Source organism: Cryptomeria japonica, chromosome 10 (assembly GCF_030272615.1).
Source record: "Cryptomeria japonica chromosome 10, Sugi_1.0, whole genome shotgun sequence".
Taxonomy (NCBI): Eukaryota; Viridiplantae; Streptophyta; class Pinopsida; order Cupressales; family Cupressaceae; genus Cryptomeria; species Cryptomeria japonica.
In genome coordinates, this window is record NC_081414.1 from 604,368,570 (window position 1) to 604,387,437 (window position 18,868).

The following is an 18,868-nucleotide window of genomic DNA, read 5'->3' on the forward strand; positions in this document are numbered from 1 at the left end:
AAGAACAGGAAGAAACAAACGAAGCCCTTGCTCAAGGCTTTGATGAGCGTGTGATGTTGTCAAATGAGTTCATGAAAGATGATGACTTTATTAAGTCAGATGAATTTAAAAGTTTTTTGACAAGGTTGAAACAAAATCAATTAAAACAAAATCTGATCATAGAGGAAGCAAATGAAGAAAAGAAAGAGATCATCAAGGCACTGCAGGAATATGATCCTGACAGGGAGGAAATATCTGTGGAACAGGCAAGACAATTGATAAAGAGTACTGGTATGATTATGATGCCTAATTGGGATATCCAATCTATTTTTATTATTGATTAGATTAGGAAGCAAGAGGACCCAATGTTTAGAACTGAATTTGAAATTGGAGATGTAATAAGAGGATCAAGATTTAATCCTAAGTCAAAGACACTTGCTGCTTGGTCTTTGGCCCCTTCCACTCAAAAGCCCCACCTTCTAAATATCCAAGTAGAAAAGAAAGCTGACAGAATGATCTAGAACTTGCAGAACACAATTGACACGGAGATTGCCTCATTTTTTACTCAAGTTTCTTTCATGAATTTATCAAAAACAAAGGATTTGTCAAGAAAATACACAGAAACATATACCCAATTGATTGCATTGTCTAAAAAATATGAAGAGACACTGATGAAGAAGGGCGCTCTGGAGGAAGAGTTACTGGAGTTGAAAGAAAAAATTGCAAATGAGCCCCCTCCAATACAGATTACAGAACAAGTACAAGAAATACCAACTAATGTGACAGCAAAAATGGAGGAATACACAGGTAAAATTGAAAAGCTTGAAAAGGAACAAAATGTCAAGGCTATCTCTGTTGTGTTAGGAATTCTGAAACACAGGATTAATGTCTTGAAAGACAAATTGATGGTTGTGTATGATTTGCACATTTCTTTGAAAGAGGCAAGCAAAACATCCTCTGAGGCTGTCGCTTTTCTTGGACCTTTGTTCAATGTTTGGTCAGGAAGAAGCAGATTAATGGATAAGCTAGATACTGCAATGATGTATAGTGACGAGTTCCCTCCCAAGATCAATGACACTAAAGACATGGTGGAGGTAATGAATGCAGCTTATGCATTTTTCACAGGGAAGGATGTGCTTATAAATGAAAAATTACAGACATTTGGGGAAAGTTATAATAAATTGGTGCCTTCAATTTATGGTAATAATGGAGATTTGAAATCAGTTTCTGATTGGACCAGCGAATTTGATTTGATTTTGGAGCATGAAGAAATAATTTATCATGTAAATGAACAGGTTGATGCTGATTTCCTTAACGGTCTACTTGATTCACTGTTCAAGGTTGAGGTTGACCATGCAAAGTTTATTGTTGAGTCCAGGGCAGTGGACAGATTCAGTTGCAAAGTTGGAAGAGGTAAAGGCATTCAGTTGGCCAATAGACAAAGAGGTGGACAGGTGGCAAGCCATGCTAAAGCCAAAGAAGAAATCTTAGGTTGAGGTTGCTACCCAAGATTCCTCACAGTAATCCTAAGCTTGTTGAATCCTCAGGTTGAGGTTGCCACTTTTATTGATCAATGATGTTGAACTTGAAAACTCTTATATAGTTATAATAGCTCAACTATTCAAGAATTTGATAAGTGCATAGTTGAATCGCATTGTGAATTTACTTTCTGATATCATTATGAATATAATATCAATATCATTTGCAGTTTGAACAATGAGATCTTCACATAATTGTCTTTGTGTTGAATTTATGTTTTCACTGTGAATTGAATGGTCAAGGGTTTTTCAGTTTACATATGAATCTCGGTTGTGTATGTAATGGCATGGAATCTTATTGAAGTTTATTATCAGGTTGTCTTGAATTGTAAGTGACTCTATGCCCTAGGATAAGGCACTAGTCTGTTGTTTTGATGTTTTACTAATTATGTTGTATTCCTATCTAATAATCTATTGTGGTGTTTAATACTTTCATTCTTAATACTCTTATGATTTTATATGCTATGGATGTTTATGTAATATATATGGAGGTGTTCTATGACTGTCTATAATCCGCCCACCAATTACAATAAGGTGAATCCTTAATTATTTAATACGATTCCAGACTAACAGAAATTTTGCATTCCTGGGCATAATAGGATTAGGAAGCATTAAATGAAAAATTACATACACCATAACAATGCAACAAATGAAAAAAGTTATATCTCATGATTATGATCATTTGAAAGAGATAGAATTATACACAAAATAAATTTATATATAACTCCTTCAAGAACCTGCACAAAGCTTGACACTAAATGCTTTTCATTTGCTCTGTAAATGACTATACAGTATACAACTTGCTCCCTTCACCTAGAGTCTAGAATCACTACTGGAACCAGAAAAGGAACCCCAATGACTATACAACTTGCAAAACTGCTTGAGCCATGCCATTATCACCCTGATGCCTTCATTTCGAATGGAATGTGAGATGTTACGTTTTGTCCAAGTCCAACAGATCGTTTCCAAATAGAGGAGGAAGCCATCATGCCTAGGAACAGAGAAAATGGAAAGAGGAACTTGAGCCTTCATGCCCACGATCAGGGAAAGTGGAAACAAGAGCTTTAGGGTAAATGTAATCTGTTGGGGAGGGGTTGCAGCTTCCATGTCGTCACAAAGATGACTGGCTGCCACTCCCCACCCAAACAAATCCTTCTTTCATTCCTCTGCGGGCTCCTTCTTCAAACCCCTTGCCATCCTATGGCAGAGTAGACGCAAAGGGTGTGCCATGCTTGGCCCTTCTTGACAAGAAAAGGCTTTCACACCCCCTCTGGCAATCCTTCTCACTTTCACAACCCCTCTGACAATAAACAGACTCACACAGAAGAAAACAAAAGAACACCCATCCGGTATCACAAAGCACACAACAAGTACAACTCTATGCACGATCCTGCTCAAACATCATCTTCCTTTCTGAGGGAAAAAACCACTCTCAGAAAATGAAAAAGGTTTATTTTCTCTTCTACCAATTAAGTCACCACTCCATTGTATTTATAACATTTTCACACTTCATTTGGTGATGCTCATTCTGCGTTCACGTGAAAAATTATCATTTTGGTGGATTTCAACATGACTGTAGACTCTAGAAGTCATCATCATGCCTATCAAATCCACTGTATCTTGCTAAGGCTCATCTATTGTGAACGATTTTGTTCTGATTTTATTCCTCCTTGATTGGACAAATTCTGCTTCAAAATCCCTGACAACAAGCAACCTGAGCTCTTATTTCTCAGAGAAATCCGTGATCTCCCATCTCTAACTCAGAAGCTATCAAATCCTTTTATGCCTCTGAAACCGTTGTCCTCGCTTGTCTAATCAACCTCGACTCAAGAGAAACCTTCAAACTAGTCCCTCAGGAACGAGTCAGCATCCAAGCCTTCAAAATTTTAGGTTGCGAGCTAGCGACCAGATAGTTTGTGGTTAAGTTTTATGGTTATTGCTAGCTCGTGAGGTAAAATGTTTGAAGACGTGATCAAGCCACGAGTTGGTGACAAGTTGGTTTGGGTTTACATCGCGAGGTCTCTAGCTTTTTGGGTGTTAGCGTTTTATGTTACCGAGCTGGAGATTGTTAGTGAAATTGCTTTGGTCGTGAGGTCTCGAGTTGGTCTAAGATAAACAGTTTTATGTTGGCGAGTACGCGACAAGGGTTAAAGTTACCACTATCTCCAAGTCGCTGCGGTGACGAGGACTTAACATTTGTGGTTGAGAATTGGCGAGTGCCAGTTCAGTTTCCCTCAGTCGCTAGATCTCGAGGTTAAGAAGGCTTAGCATTTTCAGCTTGCTAGTTGGAGATAGAGAGATTCGTAAGGGCTTGTCGCTAGGTCGCGATATTTTCTAATAGGCAGTCTTCCAGGCAGAGAGTTGACGACTGTGTGCCACGTGCTTTAATTACTTAAAGTTAATATCTTAAAATCGCCAATATTTTTTTTTTATGGTTTGAAAATAGCTTGAAATCACCAATATTTTATTTTTATGGTTTGAAAATAGCTTGAAATCGCCAATATTTTATTTTTATGGTTTGAAAATAGCTTGAAATCACCAATGCAAATATTTTTCTGGTTTTAAAAACATTACTATTCGCCTATGCAATTATTTTTTGGGTTTTAAAAATAGTACAATTCGCCAGGATTTTTCACAAACTTTGAGCGATCGCGGCTAATTCGCCAATGGAGATTATTATTTTTCTCCGTAAACCGCAAAAATTCGCCAGTAAAATTAAAATTTTCCTCGAAATTATACAACTTTCGCCAGGTTTTTACACCTTGTCCAAGGGGGGGGTTTCTTAAAGTTTTCCCTGGTGTTGGATGTCCTCAGCAAATGGGGAACAACCCTTGGTGCCTTGCCAAATGTCCTAGGTATGTCCCCAACAGATGAGGGATGTCCCTTGACATCTTTCGGGACAAATAAACAACTACAAATACCCTCTTAGATTAGGAAATATCCCAAAATGTCCCCAATCTTTTTTGGCCATTTTGTAAAACAAAAGTTGAATGGGGGATGTTAGAACATCCCCAGCAGATGCAGAACAACCCCAGTGCCTTACCAAACATCCTAGGTATGCCCCCAACAGATGAAGGATGTCTTTTGAATAGGAAATGTGCTAGGTAGGCCAATAAAATTCTGAAATATCCCCACCCATGAGAAGACCTGGAGAAAACATACCTTAAAGGTTTTGAATGTTACGGATAGCCCTAGAGGGCAAGGGATGCATCCCTGTGGTAAATTGAAGAATGAAGAACAATGAACCATGTCCAAAGATTTAAAAGGTTGACAAGCACATCCACTTCACCTTCAGGAATTGGATCCCACCAAAACATGTTTAAAATGCAATTTGAAAACCATTATCCGTGGTAGACAATGGGAAACACTTCTACAATTATGAAACAAACAAGCCTTATGACAAAAATATATCATGGGTTTTTCATCTGACCTCGACTGAACCAAAAGTGGGACATCTGTGACATTGAGTAATGATGGTTCATTCAATGTAGGACTGGAAATAAAACCATATGTAGAAAGCATACACTTATGTGTTCATAATCCAAAAGCTTGTCTGAGTCTAGTCTATTCATGGGAATTCACATGGAAAATATGTCTAATTCTTGAATAGCAATTCTCCTTAATTCATACCATTATGGAGTTGGGCATGCATGCAGTTAATGTGTGGAGGAATCTGCACAGGCCTTAATAAGAATGCTCAATGTTGCAGTCACATTAATGCTTATCATCAAAGAAACATGTACAACAACTATATCTTAAAAAATTGTGCCAGTCAGTTTGCTATTGGATCATTTTAAAACTGAATTTATTTGGACCCCTTGTAAAAGTGATTGAAGACCTCCCCCTCACACCCTTCCGTAGATTCTCATTGACCTATTGATGAAAAGAACTACTTTTTATTTATATAAGAATTATAAGTTATCTTAAAATTGAAAGTGTATGTATTCTTGCTTGTGATGGCATTAATGATTATATTCTATAATATTTGGTAGTCAGATTTCAGAACATGAAGTAATTACTTTGGGTAGGAATCTAGATTTCTGCACTTTCTTGTTCTGAAAAGGAGCACTATACAATAAATTTAGCAACTTGATTCATAACAGAAAATCAAGAAATAAAAATTTGTCTCAATTTAGAGGATTTAATCATTCTATCTTTAGAAGTATGAAGATTTGTAACACTAACAACAAGGGTATGTTATTGGGACAAGAATTTGTAGTAGGTACTTAATATGTTCAAACAAAGAACAAATTTGATCAAAAATAAGTTTCCATAGTTTTAAAATCCTTGTCAATAGTTTTAAAACTCAAGTTGTAAAAATATCAAGCATGTCCATACAAAAGAATAAATACCATCCAATTCTACTATTATCTGCCATTTAGGTAAATAGAAAATTAAAATAACTTCTAAACAAACAACTAAAATTTTCATTCTATAAACTAGAGCTTCCTCGGAACTAGATTTTCTCCAAATCCAACCTAAATTAAACCAAGATTTAGACCTTCCAATGTATTACTTAATGTTTAGCAGTTCAACTATAAGTCCTATACAACAGAGGTTTCTTGATCCCTCCAAAACATACCCAAGGTGTCCTTATGCACAAGATCCATCTAAGTCCTATATACCATCATGACAACATGCAGGATCTCAATCAACTAAAGGTGATAACAGTCATAATAGGAGCAGTGCTGGTAGCACTAGTGGTAGCAACAATGGTAGTGATGGTAATAGTGATTGAAGTTGTGGTGATGGTGATGATGATAGTAGCAGCAGAAGCAGAAGCAGCATTAGAAACAGCAGCAATATTGATAATCATGAAGCCAGACAGGCTATGATCTGGTGGCCAAGCAGAGCAACCCAGATGCAACGTGTACATCCAACATGAATGACCACCACCAATGAGGCTAAATGCAAACCTCAGGGTAACTCTGACAGAAAACATACTAGTCCAATATGACTTCTTAGCCAAACAATTGTCTAAGTCTAGTGCGATTCTCCAGTTGGTGAATCATTCTCTGTTATTCTATTAGTTATAACCATCACATTATCCATGTCTTGTATTACTTTTATGATATATATGAGAATGTATAATTAGAATTCACATGTTTCCCATATCTCAAGATATTTATAATATATGCATAGCCAAACCTGGCACTGGACAAACCTATTTGAAAACATATCAAACCCACACCCGGATCTGCAAACCTCAGGGAAATTATAACAGAAGACATACTACTCCAATTTGATTTCTTGGCCAAACAATTGTCCAAGTCCGATGGGAGATTCTCCAGTTGGTTGACAGTTCATTCGCAGTTGATCTATTAGTTATTACCATCACATAATCCATGTCTTGTATTACTTTTATGATATATGTGGGTATGCATAATTAGAATTCACATGTTTCCCAAGTTATATATAATATATGCATAGCCAAACCTAGCACTGGACAGACCTATTTGAAAATATATCGAGCCCACACCCAGATCTGCTACCACACTCGTGGCCACAACCATACCCACCACTCCCAGAAACCTTGATCCCCATTTACATTATCTTAATCACCTACTAAATTGCAACAGTCTCTTTAATCATTTCCATTTTCTCTCCATTATCTGCATGATCTGCATTCTGCTGGCTACAGTTAGCTAATTTGATTCATTCATTTTCACGACTTACCCCAAACATTCAATGATTTCAAATGTTTAAATAACCTTTCAAATATGTATCCCAGAGATGAGAGAACAAATCGATAGCTTTCTTATAACCTTATCTACAAGGAAGGTGATTTTATATCCTCTAGAATTTTTTTCTGAAATTTTTAACAAGTATTATAGGATGCCAAATTGTGTTTTATAAACACACTCCAGACATGTAAGAAACTGTCACGAGTCTGCAATATATACTTCACACACAGTGCAACTAAATTTCCTACGAAAATTCAATAAGAGTATTAAAAATATGGAAGATAACAACATCTTGGAAAAATAAAGTAGAGACAAAAAGCATTCTTACCAGTCATGGTAGATCCCAATCAAACCTCGTTCATAAATCACACCAAGTGTATTTTCCTTCACAATATTAGGGACAACATTCATAACCCAAGCTTTGTCGGATGAGAGTGCAGCTGCAAAGCCACCAAGACCTGCATTCATATCCATAATATTGCGATACCTGGTCTCCCCAATGTATTTATTTATTCTTTTGTATGCCTTAACATGTTTCTTCCACAAACTTGTATCAGCATTATACGTCTCAGCTGTAACACCTGGTAATGAACCACTGAGAACTCTTGGAGGAACAGCATTTAGGCGTGTTGGGAACTTCTCCAGGACTCCTCCAGCTACCTCATTTGGATCATTCACTTTAGGTAGAGGTGTAATGCATCGTTCCATTTTCTTAGACCTGCAGGTAAACAGAGCAATTATTCAGGGTATTTCTTAGATAGGATAAAATTAGTACCATTAGATAGGATAATGAAAACTGACAGAGCACTTTGAAGAAAAAAAAATACTAATGTTTAGTTTGTTATATACTGCAATACAGATGCAATGACAGAAAATTCATCCAAAGATTGCTATGATGGCCAAGAAAATGGTCTGCAAAAAGGTCCAATACTTGTATACATTGAAATGGAAAACATACAGGAAATAACGAAAGCTGATATGCAAATTAATTGTAACATATCCAAATGTTTTCAGTACGTTGACTTGGGATGTCCTTATAAATATCACAAATGCAGTACTAGCCAATCACTGGCCATTACATTACTATTTTAGAAAACAACTCTCCAAATGTCTAAATCAACTCAAAGCTGGCATTTTAGATGATGTAACGTTAACCCGTTTAGTTGTCACTGGCAGAAAGGCAAGTACGTATTTTTATTTCTAGCTGAAGTTAAGATCTATGGGGTTTAAATAAAGTGTAAAAAAGGCATTATAAGAAACTAGTTGAAGGATTGTTTGCCAGTCAGGCAAAAAACAAGATTGAATTTAAGGATTGACAATCAATTTAGAATTTGCCATTAGACATCTATAAGAAAAATTAAAACAGTCCTAAGAAGATTCCTTGGATATTTTAAAAGTATAGTGCTTCCCAACTGAACATAATGCATATCTTGCTGCCTGAATCACCAACGCGAGCAGTTTTGCAAGCATGCATGCTTGCCAACTAAGCATGATAGATATGCCTTGCTATCTAAAGCACTAACATAATGCACACTACAATAATACTCCAGTGAGGGTAAAACAAGTGTTTATCGAATTTACAAAATGAAAGTTTAGCTGGCAATATGATTCAAGTTACAAGATAATTTGTTCAATATGATTTTCCAATCAGCAAGCAAAATAACTTATTTTGAACTTTTGAGTTATGAAGTTTAGCAACCCACCAAGCATCATCAGGATTGACTGATTCACAAGCAGGAGCTGGTTCAAGATTATGTCGGCTTCTAGGACAGGACTCTCTATTAATTCTCTTTTGCCAGATAGCAATGTCACCTTTTTCATATTTCTTTTCCCAGCATAAAATCTCTGCTATTTCTTCAATTTTATCTTGCTCCTTCTCAAGCTCCTCTTTTGATCTCTGCCAACTCTGGTAATATTGTCTCCAATTGATGGGAGGTCCAGAGAGAATCCAATAACCTCCTGGTCTCAAAACTCGATCTACTTCCATCATATAAAGCCCATCTGCAAACAAAAACATTAAGAAAATCAGGAATTGAATCAAAATAGTTAATCTATGGTCCTTTCTTAACTGAAAAAACAAAATTAAACATGATTTTTTGACTGTAAATAAGCCCCACCATTTGCAGTCCAAGGAATCAAACAACGTGAACACTGAGACATGTCAAAGGCCCTGGAAGGATAAGGAAGCCGCTCTGTGCCTATGACATTTATAACAGCAGGTACACCACGCTCCAAGGCAAATTGCACTTGGGCTTCATGTGAATCTCTTGGTGCAAAGGACATGGTCAAAACATTTCTCTTGAAGAGATATGCCCCCCAGCTGGCCACCTATTTGTGCCACAAGGCTTTTCACTCAGTCAAATCAATTGTAACAAGAAGCTTAAACAATTCCTTTAAAGTAGAACTGTAGAACAGGCACTGACAAAATAAAATATAGCAACAGAGCAGTAGTGAATTTCTACAGAATATGTATTATTGCATAAAAATTGCAAGTGAGAAGCTCCATGCATACCCCACAGCCAGTATCTAATGCAACCCTGGCAGTGCCATCAGAAATCGGGATTACTTTAGCAAGGTCGTCAATATATTTATCTGCACCTTGGGGAAACATTGTACCTCCTCCAGGAAACTTGAACACATCACCTTCAAACTGAACCCAATTCTGAACAGCCTTTTCTATTGTAAGACTTTTGTAGGGAACATTTGCATAAGGAACATAATCACGGCTCTTTGGCCATGAAAATGGATTTCTGTATCCTTTTGGGGCAGGAATGAGGCAATGCAACTTTTCGTCCTCTGGTGGGCAGTGCCTTTCTCTGTAGTTCATATTTTCTCTAGGAAAGGTCATAGCTCTCTTTTGATCATGGCAAGGCGTGTAATCAATGTATTTTGCACTGCAAGGTTTAAACACTTTTGCTTTTGATTCTGAAATCTCAATGGTAGCTCCTTCACTATGATGAGTTTCAAAGTTTAGAGTAGATGAAGGTTTTAAAGAAGAGGAAGTTCCACAATCTGTAAGCTTGGTCACCTCCAGTGCTATGCTATCACCCTTTCCAAAACCACTCTTCTGCCAAGCACCCAATATGTAGAAAAAGCAGCAAAGTCCCACCACGATAAAGATAGAAACAGAGCTTCTAGTCTTGCTATCAGTTGAATTTGTCTTGGACCTCATGGTGGACCTGCTAAAACAAGAGCCGCGTTAGCAAATAAAGGAACAAACCTAATGCACTACAACCATCTGATTGTATCAAAACCTATTACTGTAGTAGAGAATTTAACAAAAAGTCTGTCTATAGCAAGACCATAAGAATTCAGTATCATAAATATACTTTTTTGCCTTGCAAGAAAAACTATTCCTGCATTGCATGGTCTAACTGAAGAACTATTAGCATTCATGAATCCAAATCTAAACTTTATTTTGAATAATTTGAAAGCTGCATCTTAGAAATGGTTGACAAATTTAAAGCTAGAATGGTTGTGTTTTCACTCTTGCCAAAACATAAACAAACACAGCCAATTCGAGACACTGACAGCTCAAAATTGATTTCCACAAAAGTATGTCATACTTTCAATTGTTACTGTTTTGCAAAGAACGCCAGAGGAATCTGAATTGAATCACATGACATGTTTAACTAAGATAAGAAAGAAGCTTCCTTTCAAGACCCTGCCCATTGAATCTGTGAAATGATAGTCCAAACTCCAATATTATTCTTTGAGAGTTTGGTAATTTTTATTGGTTATCCAGTGAAGATCAACTAGAAAGGCAGGAATAAGAATTCTTCAAGTTGTGTGTAAGTAGCAACCACGTATGAAAAAAAGAATAGGGGTACAACAATCAAATAACTTCAAACTTGAGCAAAATAAGGCCAAGTCATGCACAAAAAGACATCTCTAATTGTTACTCATATGAACATGTGTTTTATGTGCAAAGCCCAAACGATACTTCAACAGTAAGCAACTGCAGGCAACATTAAAACAATTGCATTCATAATAAATTGGAACCAAAAAATGATATGGAGATCAAAATAGAAAAGATTATGATTACTAAAGACACTCCATTAATAAAATATCATCACTCCAAAATTTAAACACCCTTCCCATCCATATAAGGTTGTAAGCTTCATGAAGAAAATAATGACTGTAAAGCTGCGATCTAATTGACATGACCTACATGGTGAAATCACTAGATTGACGATCTCAAAAAACACCTTGGGAAAAAGGATCTGTAAGCTATGATAAAAGATGAAGCTTATTTTCTTCTACAACTTTGTGCATGAAGTCGTAAATCAGAACGAGTAAAAGAATCTTTTCATGGCATGTACATAAATCAGATATAAAACATTTCAATGTGTAAACAAAAAACTATGACAAATTGCTGGAAACGGTAAAAAATGACATGAAATGAGATGGTAAAACAAAGTTTAAACTGCATGAACAAAATAGTCACTAATCAACAAATGTTGTTACTCTCTCATTTGATATTAACAACCTCGCTATGACTTCTTACAAAAACTAAAATATTAAAAGAAAATTCTCCAGTTTGAAAATGCCATTAATATACTAAGTGGTTGAGAAGGGGAGAAAATATCTCAACAAGTTAAGCTTACATACAAATTGAGAAGCTAAATAGGGAGAAGTGAAGAGAATATAATTACCAAACTTAGAGAGTTTCTAGCTCAAACTTTACATTAAACCATGATAATAAAAACAACGACATGACGGTTAAAATACACTTAAATAAATTGGAACAAAAAGCAAAAGGTCTTTAGTAGCTTGGAATAAACTCTCAGTTGGGTTTATGAAGCTGAATTTTGATTGTGCGTTCCAGGACAATCCAAGGCCTACTGGGTATGGCTTTCTTCTCCATGATGAGGAGGGATAGCTCATCAAAGGAGGTTTGCTTTTCCTAGGGTTGAGGTCAAACAATGAAGCTGAAGTGGAAGCCATACTGGAAGGATTGAAGGTGGCTATAACGTCTGGAACCAGGTGCTTGATAGTAGAAGGCAACTCGCAGATCATAAATGGTTCAACTATAAATTGGAAGCTTAATAATGTAATCTCTGAGAATCTAGAGGTGGTCTATTCTGTTCACTGTTGTAGAGAAGGGAACAGGTGTGCAAATTTTCTATCAAATGCAAGTATAGATCTAGTGTCTTTCTCGGTACTAACAAGTGATAGGCCCTATTCTTAGGAGGACTCTTCCTCCTTTTTGGTCTCAGATAGTGCCTCTTATATCTCCAACCTTTCCACCCCAGATTGGTGCCACCTTTTGGCACTCTCCCTTGTTCTTTACGGTTCAGATGTAGCTTTGGCCTACATTCGTGAGGCACCTTTTTCCCCACCGTTGATCCTGTCATTAATGAAGGTGCCCACAGGAAGCATAGCAGATCAACTTAAGTGCAATTATGTAATGATTGGTTGTAAAGACAGATCCCTTTTACCCAGCACATGCAGTGGCAAGTTCTTTTGGAAGGTTGATCCCATTCAGAATTCAGCCGATTTCTCTGGGCTTGCCTTGGGTAGTTGTTGGTCAGTGGTAGGACAACAGAATTCAGCCGATTTCTCTGGGCTTGCCTTGGGTAGTTGTTGGTCAGTGGTAGGACAATTGAAGAGGTGATTATTTAAAGATGAAACTGCCCATCCACTGTCAAAAGAGTAGGGATTTGCATTATGATGGTTTTGTATCAGACAGAAGCTTAAACACTTTCTTCATTCCAAATTTTCATTAAGAATGTCTTAGGCAGGGATGGGTTGGCCTACACAAGGGAAGCAGATCTCATTGCTCCATTGCGAAAGCTTTTCAAGAAAAGTTGCGGTCCAGGGTGGCAGACTTGGAAGTGTGGGACTAGATTCTTAAACAGTTGCTTTTCTTCTCTACTAGTCCAGAGGGTTCTTTGGAGGAGGAAGGTCTTGCTCACCAAGTGGAAGGCCTGGCTAGGAGTCCTCGGGATGAAGTAGCAGCCCTTCGGAAGGAAACTGAGTTGGCATAGAAGCATTAGGAAGAGCTCACAACATTTTGTAAGGACCTGACTACATGCGTTGATAACTTGATAGTCTTAAGTTGGTGCACCAAGATGGAATTCTTGGGGTGGCTGGCTTGTTTATGTTCCCACCCCTCTTAGGGCAGGGACTTGCCCACTCCAAGCAGCACCTCTACTCGGAGTCGGGAGTGAAGATCCATAGGGATAATGAGCTGGAGGAGAAACTGGACTGGGCTGGTGTAGGTGGCAGAGTAGGTGGTGCACCAGAATGAAGAGATGAGCCCCTCAACCAGCAGCTGCAAAAAGTGGAAGACAGTGACCAAGTAGCAGGTAGTGCAAGGAAGCAGGTCAGTCCTGTTTTCTAATTGATGACTGGTACAGCAAGGATGTATCATGGTACTAAGACAATTAGAGTAGACTGCAGATTTTTGGCATTTGGTTGACCTGAAAAACCCTCCTTTTTAAGGTCTGGGTTAATAGTAATGCTATAAATTTGTTATTTTGTAAATGGAACAACCAGACTTAGCATCAGTAATTTTAATTTCATGGGAGGCTCCTTTTTAAGGTCTGGGTTAATAGTAATGCTATAAATTTATTATTTTGTAAATGGAACAATCAGACTTAAATTTTGTAGCATCAGTAATTTTAATTTCATGGGAGGGGGGCCCAATAAAACCCTCAATTAACAAATCAAAAAATAATACACCAACATAAACAATGTCCACTCCACACAACAATCTTAGTTGCCACATGCTTTTAGCTTCAGCAGATGGCGTCCTTTAGTTGGAACATAAAATATACAATATGTGGCACAAATTTTGTGAAACACACCATCAGGGACCAACTGAACAGAAGTCTATATTATATTGATGGAGAGATCAGGTTGATAGATCAAAAGGCAATTATTAAGAATAGATGCTAAAAATGGTTGCTGAACAATGGATAGAAGTTGTAATTTATTTTCAATTTTTCCTCTGATTTCTGCTGAGTGTAGCAGGCCAGAAACAACCAAGCATAAGTTCCTCTATAGGTGGGTTTCGCAACACGATGGCCACTACCCCTTCCATTTCTGCTAATATGGTGTCAAGTTACTACTCTCACATATACACTTTTGAATGCAGATTTCTACTTTTGTATTGCCTAATCAAATTCTCACAACACATGGGCTTTATATTACGAATTTAAGACTACCACATAGGATGATCCATCATAGTATTTATATGTAACAACAAGATCATTATCAAAGAACTACTGTAGCCTAACAATATCTAATTATGGAGTCTTTTCTTCAAAATACCTAAAGCGAACCCCATAAGTGACCATTGAGTTAGATCATCATAGTAGAGCTGTCCATCACTGTAATACTGTACAGCACTAGAATCAAACTTCTTCACAGGCCTTACAGCATCTAAACATAAAGACCTATACTGAATACTCCTACACAAATTCCTGTAGCAGATGTAGCCACCATATTAAGACCAGTACTGCTTTAGACAGCAAGACAGTCAAACTGCTGCTCTGGCCAGGTGATATAAAAAATGGACTTTTATCTTGAAAATCAGAAAAAGGCAACCTGACACATGTGAATATTGCAATAAGAATGTCCCCATACCATAAATAATTGGAAAGAGAACAAAACAATTGTTCTCCCCTAACTAAACTTTTGATATGAAGTTCCATCTTCCAAATGTCAATCATAAAATATGGGTATTGTATGATGACCATCATCATGGTACAGAAAGATCAACAAACTGCTACTTCAGCTTAATAACCTCTAAATGTGAATTCATATCCTTAAAATGCCTATGGAAATCCCCATAACATGTGTACATTAGCATTAAGACCGCTGTCATAGCACTACTATATTCAAGAGCAGTACATTATCGCTCTGACCTAGTAATAACCTATAGAGAATTGTATAATAGAGATGAACACCATGACGCATGTGGTCAATATATTATGATTACGGTGATGCAACACAGCATCCACATCAAATTAGTGTTCTGGCCTAATTAGCCCTTCATATACTGAGCTTTCGCTTTTGTCTTGAAAATCCCTGACATAACACATATGGGCATTCTATTAAATACATCATTACGGTACAGCAAGATCGTCAAACTGCTAATCTGGCCTAATCAACTCTAAAGTCTAAACAAAGAATCCTGTCTTGAACAGGCAAGAGGAAACCCTCATAATACGTGTGGGTATTGTACCAAAGCGAATGCCATATAGTCTACGCGAGAATGAACTCCAAACTACTGTTCTGCCCTAACGATTTCTAAGTATGGAGTTCTATTATAAAAAAGACCTACATAAGTCGATCAGCTACTGCAAAAAGATCATCACCGCAGTATTGCAATACAGCAGTAAGATCACACTACAATTCTCTCCTAATCACCGTTATTCCTATACGGTGGGCGCGTAACTCTGCTATTCTCACCTACTGAACCTAAAAATGCAGTTCTATCTTGAGAATAACTAAAATCATCATAACGCATGCAAGCACCGTACAATAATATTAACAGGGTCCCACAGTATAGAACGATCGTCAAACTAGTTTTCTGATCTATTAACCTCTTAACAAGAAGTACTATCTTGAAAATGCCTCCCATTTACAGAAGCAGGCAATATATTAAATCACCGCCAAGGAATCGGAACAGCAGAAGCGACAAACTAGCCTTCTTGCCTAATTAATCATTAAACTTGCAATTCAATCCATAAACACAGTCACTGTACAAAGAGCATCTTTAAAGTAAAGAAAGTTCATCAAACTGCTACTCTGGCCTAAAAACATCTAAACATGTCCTATCCTGAAAAACCCCAACTCAATCCCCATAACTACAAGTGGATACTCTGATAAAACCACAACTCTGCAAATATAACAGAAAGATACAATCATCACCATTCCCAACTTCTAATCCTCAATGTGACTCGATCTTGTGACCCAAAAGAATCAAAATTAGCGGATCCATAAGCAAACTCAACGAAAAACGCGGAACAAAATAAAGGAAAAGATCTATATTACAGACTCGAAACTTACAAGCTGTTGAATTCCTAGATCTGATGAAGAAAGCCTTCTCCTCCTCCGTAATGCTTCTTGAGATTTTGCTATAAACCTTAACAACTACTACCAATTACAGCGAAAAAGCAGTAAATTAATGTGTATGGTGGGGTACAGAAAAGCAGCATCCGCCCATTTTAATTATGGCCCATCCTCCTGCCCCAAGAAAAACCAAGGTCCTTGCCAGTAGATAGATTATAATTCTCCTTTTACTTTACTGAATAAAATTATATATATGAGGAAAAACAGAGATATAAACATGCAGCGACAATCATTTGGTCCCTCTTGTGCGGACATGTGACATATCTGGCTACGTGCATGGGTATTGAGTTTAGGTGAATTACTGTCAGTTAAAACTAAAAATAAGATCTGTGGTAGGTGAATTTTTTGAACATGAAGAATAAAAGCTCAATTATTTTACCGAGGACCATATCTAAACGGAGATTTTATTCTCCTTTCAATGAGTAAGTATGTTTTGGATTTGTTTTTTTCATTCTTTAAAGAAGGTTTTTAATATAAATTGTATTTGGGGGAAAATTATTACATATTTTTTAATAAAATTATTAAAAAAAATATGATTTATATATGTATTAAAATAATAATAATTCATATAGAAAAAGAAATGTAATTCTTATCATAAAATAATAAAAAAAATAGAAACTAAATAATTCATGAATGATCCTTTGCATATCATTAACTAAACTAAAGACTATTCTAATAAAATTGCATAAAAAATGGTCGTCTATCAATGTGTTCTTATTTTCAAATGATCAACTTAATAGTTTGTTATAACATGTTATCATAACAATAGTTAAAACTATCCTCTTCATAGTCAAAACATTTTAGAAGATGTATAGAACACATTTTTTTCCTACAAAATTTAGTTTGTGTATGTATTCTACAGATATGCAACCAATAATTTTCCTTACTACATATGCTCAACCATGTATCAAGCTTCACAAAAGTTGTCAAATTTCATAGAGACAAGTCCACAATTATATATGTCATTTACAAGAATTAGTGCATGCAATTGCTATACAAAATAGATATACATGCCAATTGATAAACTATTAGTGTTTATCAAAGCCTTAGGATTAGGAATGGTATTTGGAGATGGCTAATGGCATTTGGGACATTGTTTTAGGACTTCAAGAAAAATTATGGTACAATAATTATTACTAAATTCTTCCCCACATTTGTAGATGTCAAATTCACTGATTTATTAGATACCTAAATTCATTATTTGTATAATGAACCATTTTATTTAATAACATAAAGCAATTGTAGTGTCTCTCCAAAAAAGTTAATTTCAATGTGGGGTTCAAATATGGTGTTTATCCCTAATTTAGAGTTAGAGCCAAGTGCTAGATTTTGGCACTAATTATTTATCCTTGATAGAGTCAAATTCATGGATTGAAATACCATCCCACAAGGGTTAATATAGTTTCATCATCCATGAAATATTTTTGTCAATTACATACTTTTGGCCACGTTTTGGAAATATATGCATATTGTAGCATGTTCCTACAAGAATATATTTCTCTCAGTCATCTATTTGTCCATCTCAATTTCAAGAATTTGATCAGAGCGGGGAAAAGATAGGAAGAAATTCTTACCTACTGATCATTAAGAGGTAGATGATGTTAGTGAAGAGAAGGAAATTGCAACTTCCATAAACTCAATTATTTTTATAATCCTATACAAATTTGTGTCTATTATCAAATCATCACCTTGCATGATTGCCTCCATGTATGTGCCTTTTGAAAATAATGTTCATTTGTGGTGCATGTTTTTTATGAAAAATCATTGATATCAAATGACTTTCTTATTAAATTGAAAGCGTAAGAGAGAGAGTGAGCGCACATATAGTCATATAGCCTATTCATTCAATCATTACACAATAAAAAAATTATAAGACAATATCATGTGATTTTTCTTGTGCTAATTGATCTATTTTTAAAGATTTGTATGTTCAAATAGTCATTAAATATATTTGGAAGAAAACAAAAGAAAAAGTAAAGAAAATTAAGATTCCTCTTCCAAATGTAAAGTTAAGTATAAAAGTAGTTAACAATAAGTATGAACCCTTTTTATTGATGTAAATATGTTCAGGATGTGATTAATTTGTAATTGATCAAGATTTATGGAAGATTTTGGCAACATGTGCATGTAAGATCATGAGAATTTGATGTTATTTCAATAGTATGTAGTTATTGCAACTTGCTATGATTAGTGAAGGATTGAATCTAAACTTATAGATTTTTTAATGGGGATGTAATGAGTCTAGATTTGTTGTTGAATGAATGGTTGCTATGCATTAAGGTAACTTTTTCAAATGTTTGTCACATTTTAGGTTAAGACAAAAGATGAATGATCGAGATTGATTGCAAATAGATGGTTGAGATTATTAAGATGATTTTATCAAATGATGGGTGACTTTTAAGGGATATTTTTAAGATTATCTTTTTTTGAATGGTTGAGATTTATTGTTGGATGAATGGTTATATTTATAAGACAATTGGCTCTTCATTTTAACGAGTGGATTTTTATTTAATAACTACGGATGAACATGTGAATAATTATATTTTTAATTTATCTATATGTGGATAATATTAAAATTATTAT

At 36.0% G+C, this 18,868-nt stretch overlaps 1 protein-coding gene across 2 annotated transcripts in view; it reads right to left on the reverse strand.

The window, feature by feature from the left end:
- Positions 1 to 16,526, reverse strand: part of LOC131028445 (probable methyltransferase PMT2) — a 33,699-nt gene extending 17,173 nt beyond the window's left edge. Inside the window, exons 1-5 of one of the 2 annotated variants that reach the window (XM_057958699.2) lie at positions 16,223 to 16,526; positions 9,714 to 10,383; positions 9,319 to 9,529; positions 8,905 to 9,202; positions 7,530 to 7,919 (exon numbers count right to left, since the gene is read on the reverse strand). In XM_057958699.2, the coding sequence (XP_057814682.1) occupies positions 7,530 to 7,919; positions 8,905 to 9,202; positions 9,319 to 9,529; positions 9,714 to 10,373 (1,559 nt within the window). In that variant the 5' untranslated portion in view covers positions 10,374 to 10,383; positions 16,223 to 16,526. The remainder of the gene's footprint in view (positions 1 to 7,529; positions 7,920 to 8,904; positions 9,203 to 9,318; positions 9,530 to 9,713; positions 10,384 to 16,222) is intronic. The other variant, XM_057958698.2, reaches the window with a different exon arrangement.
- Between the last annotated feature and the right edge of the window lie 2,342 nt (positions 16,527 to 18,868).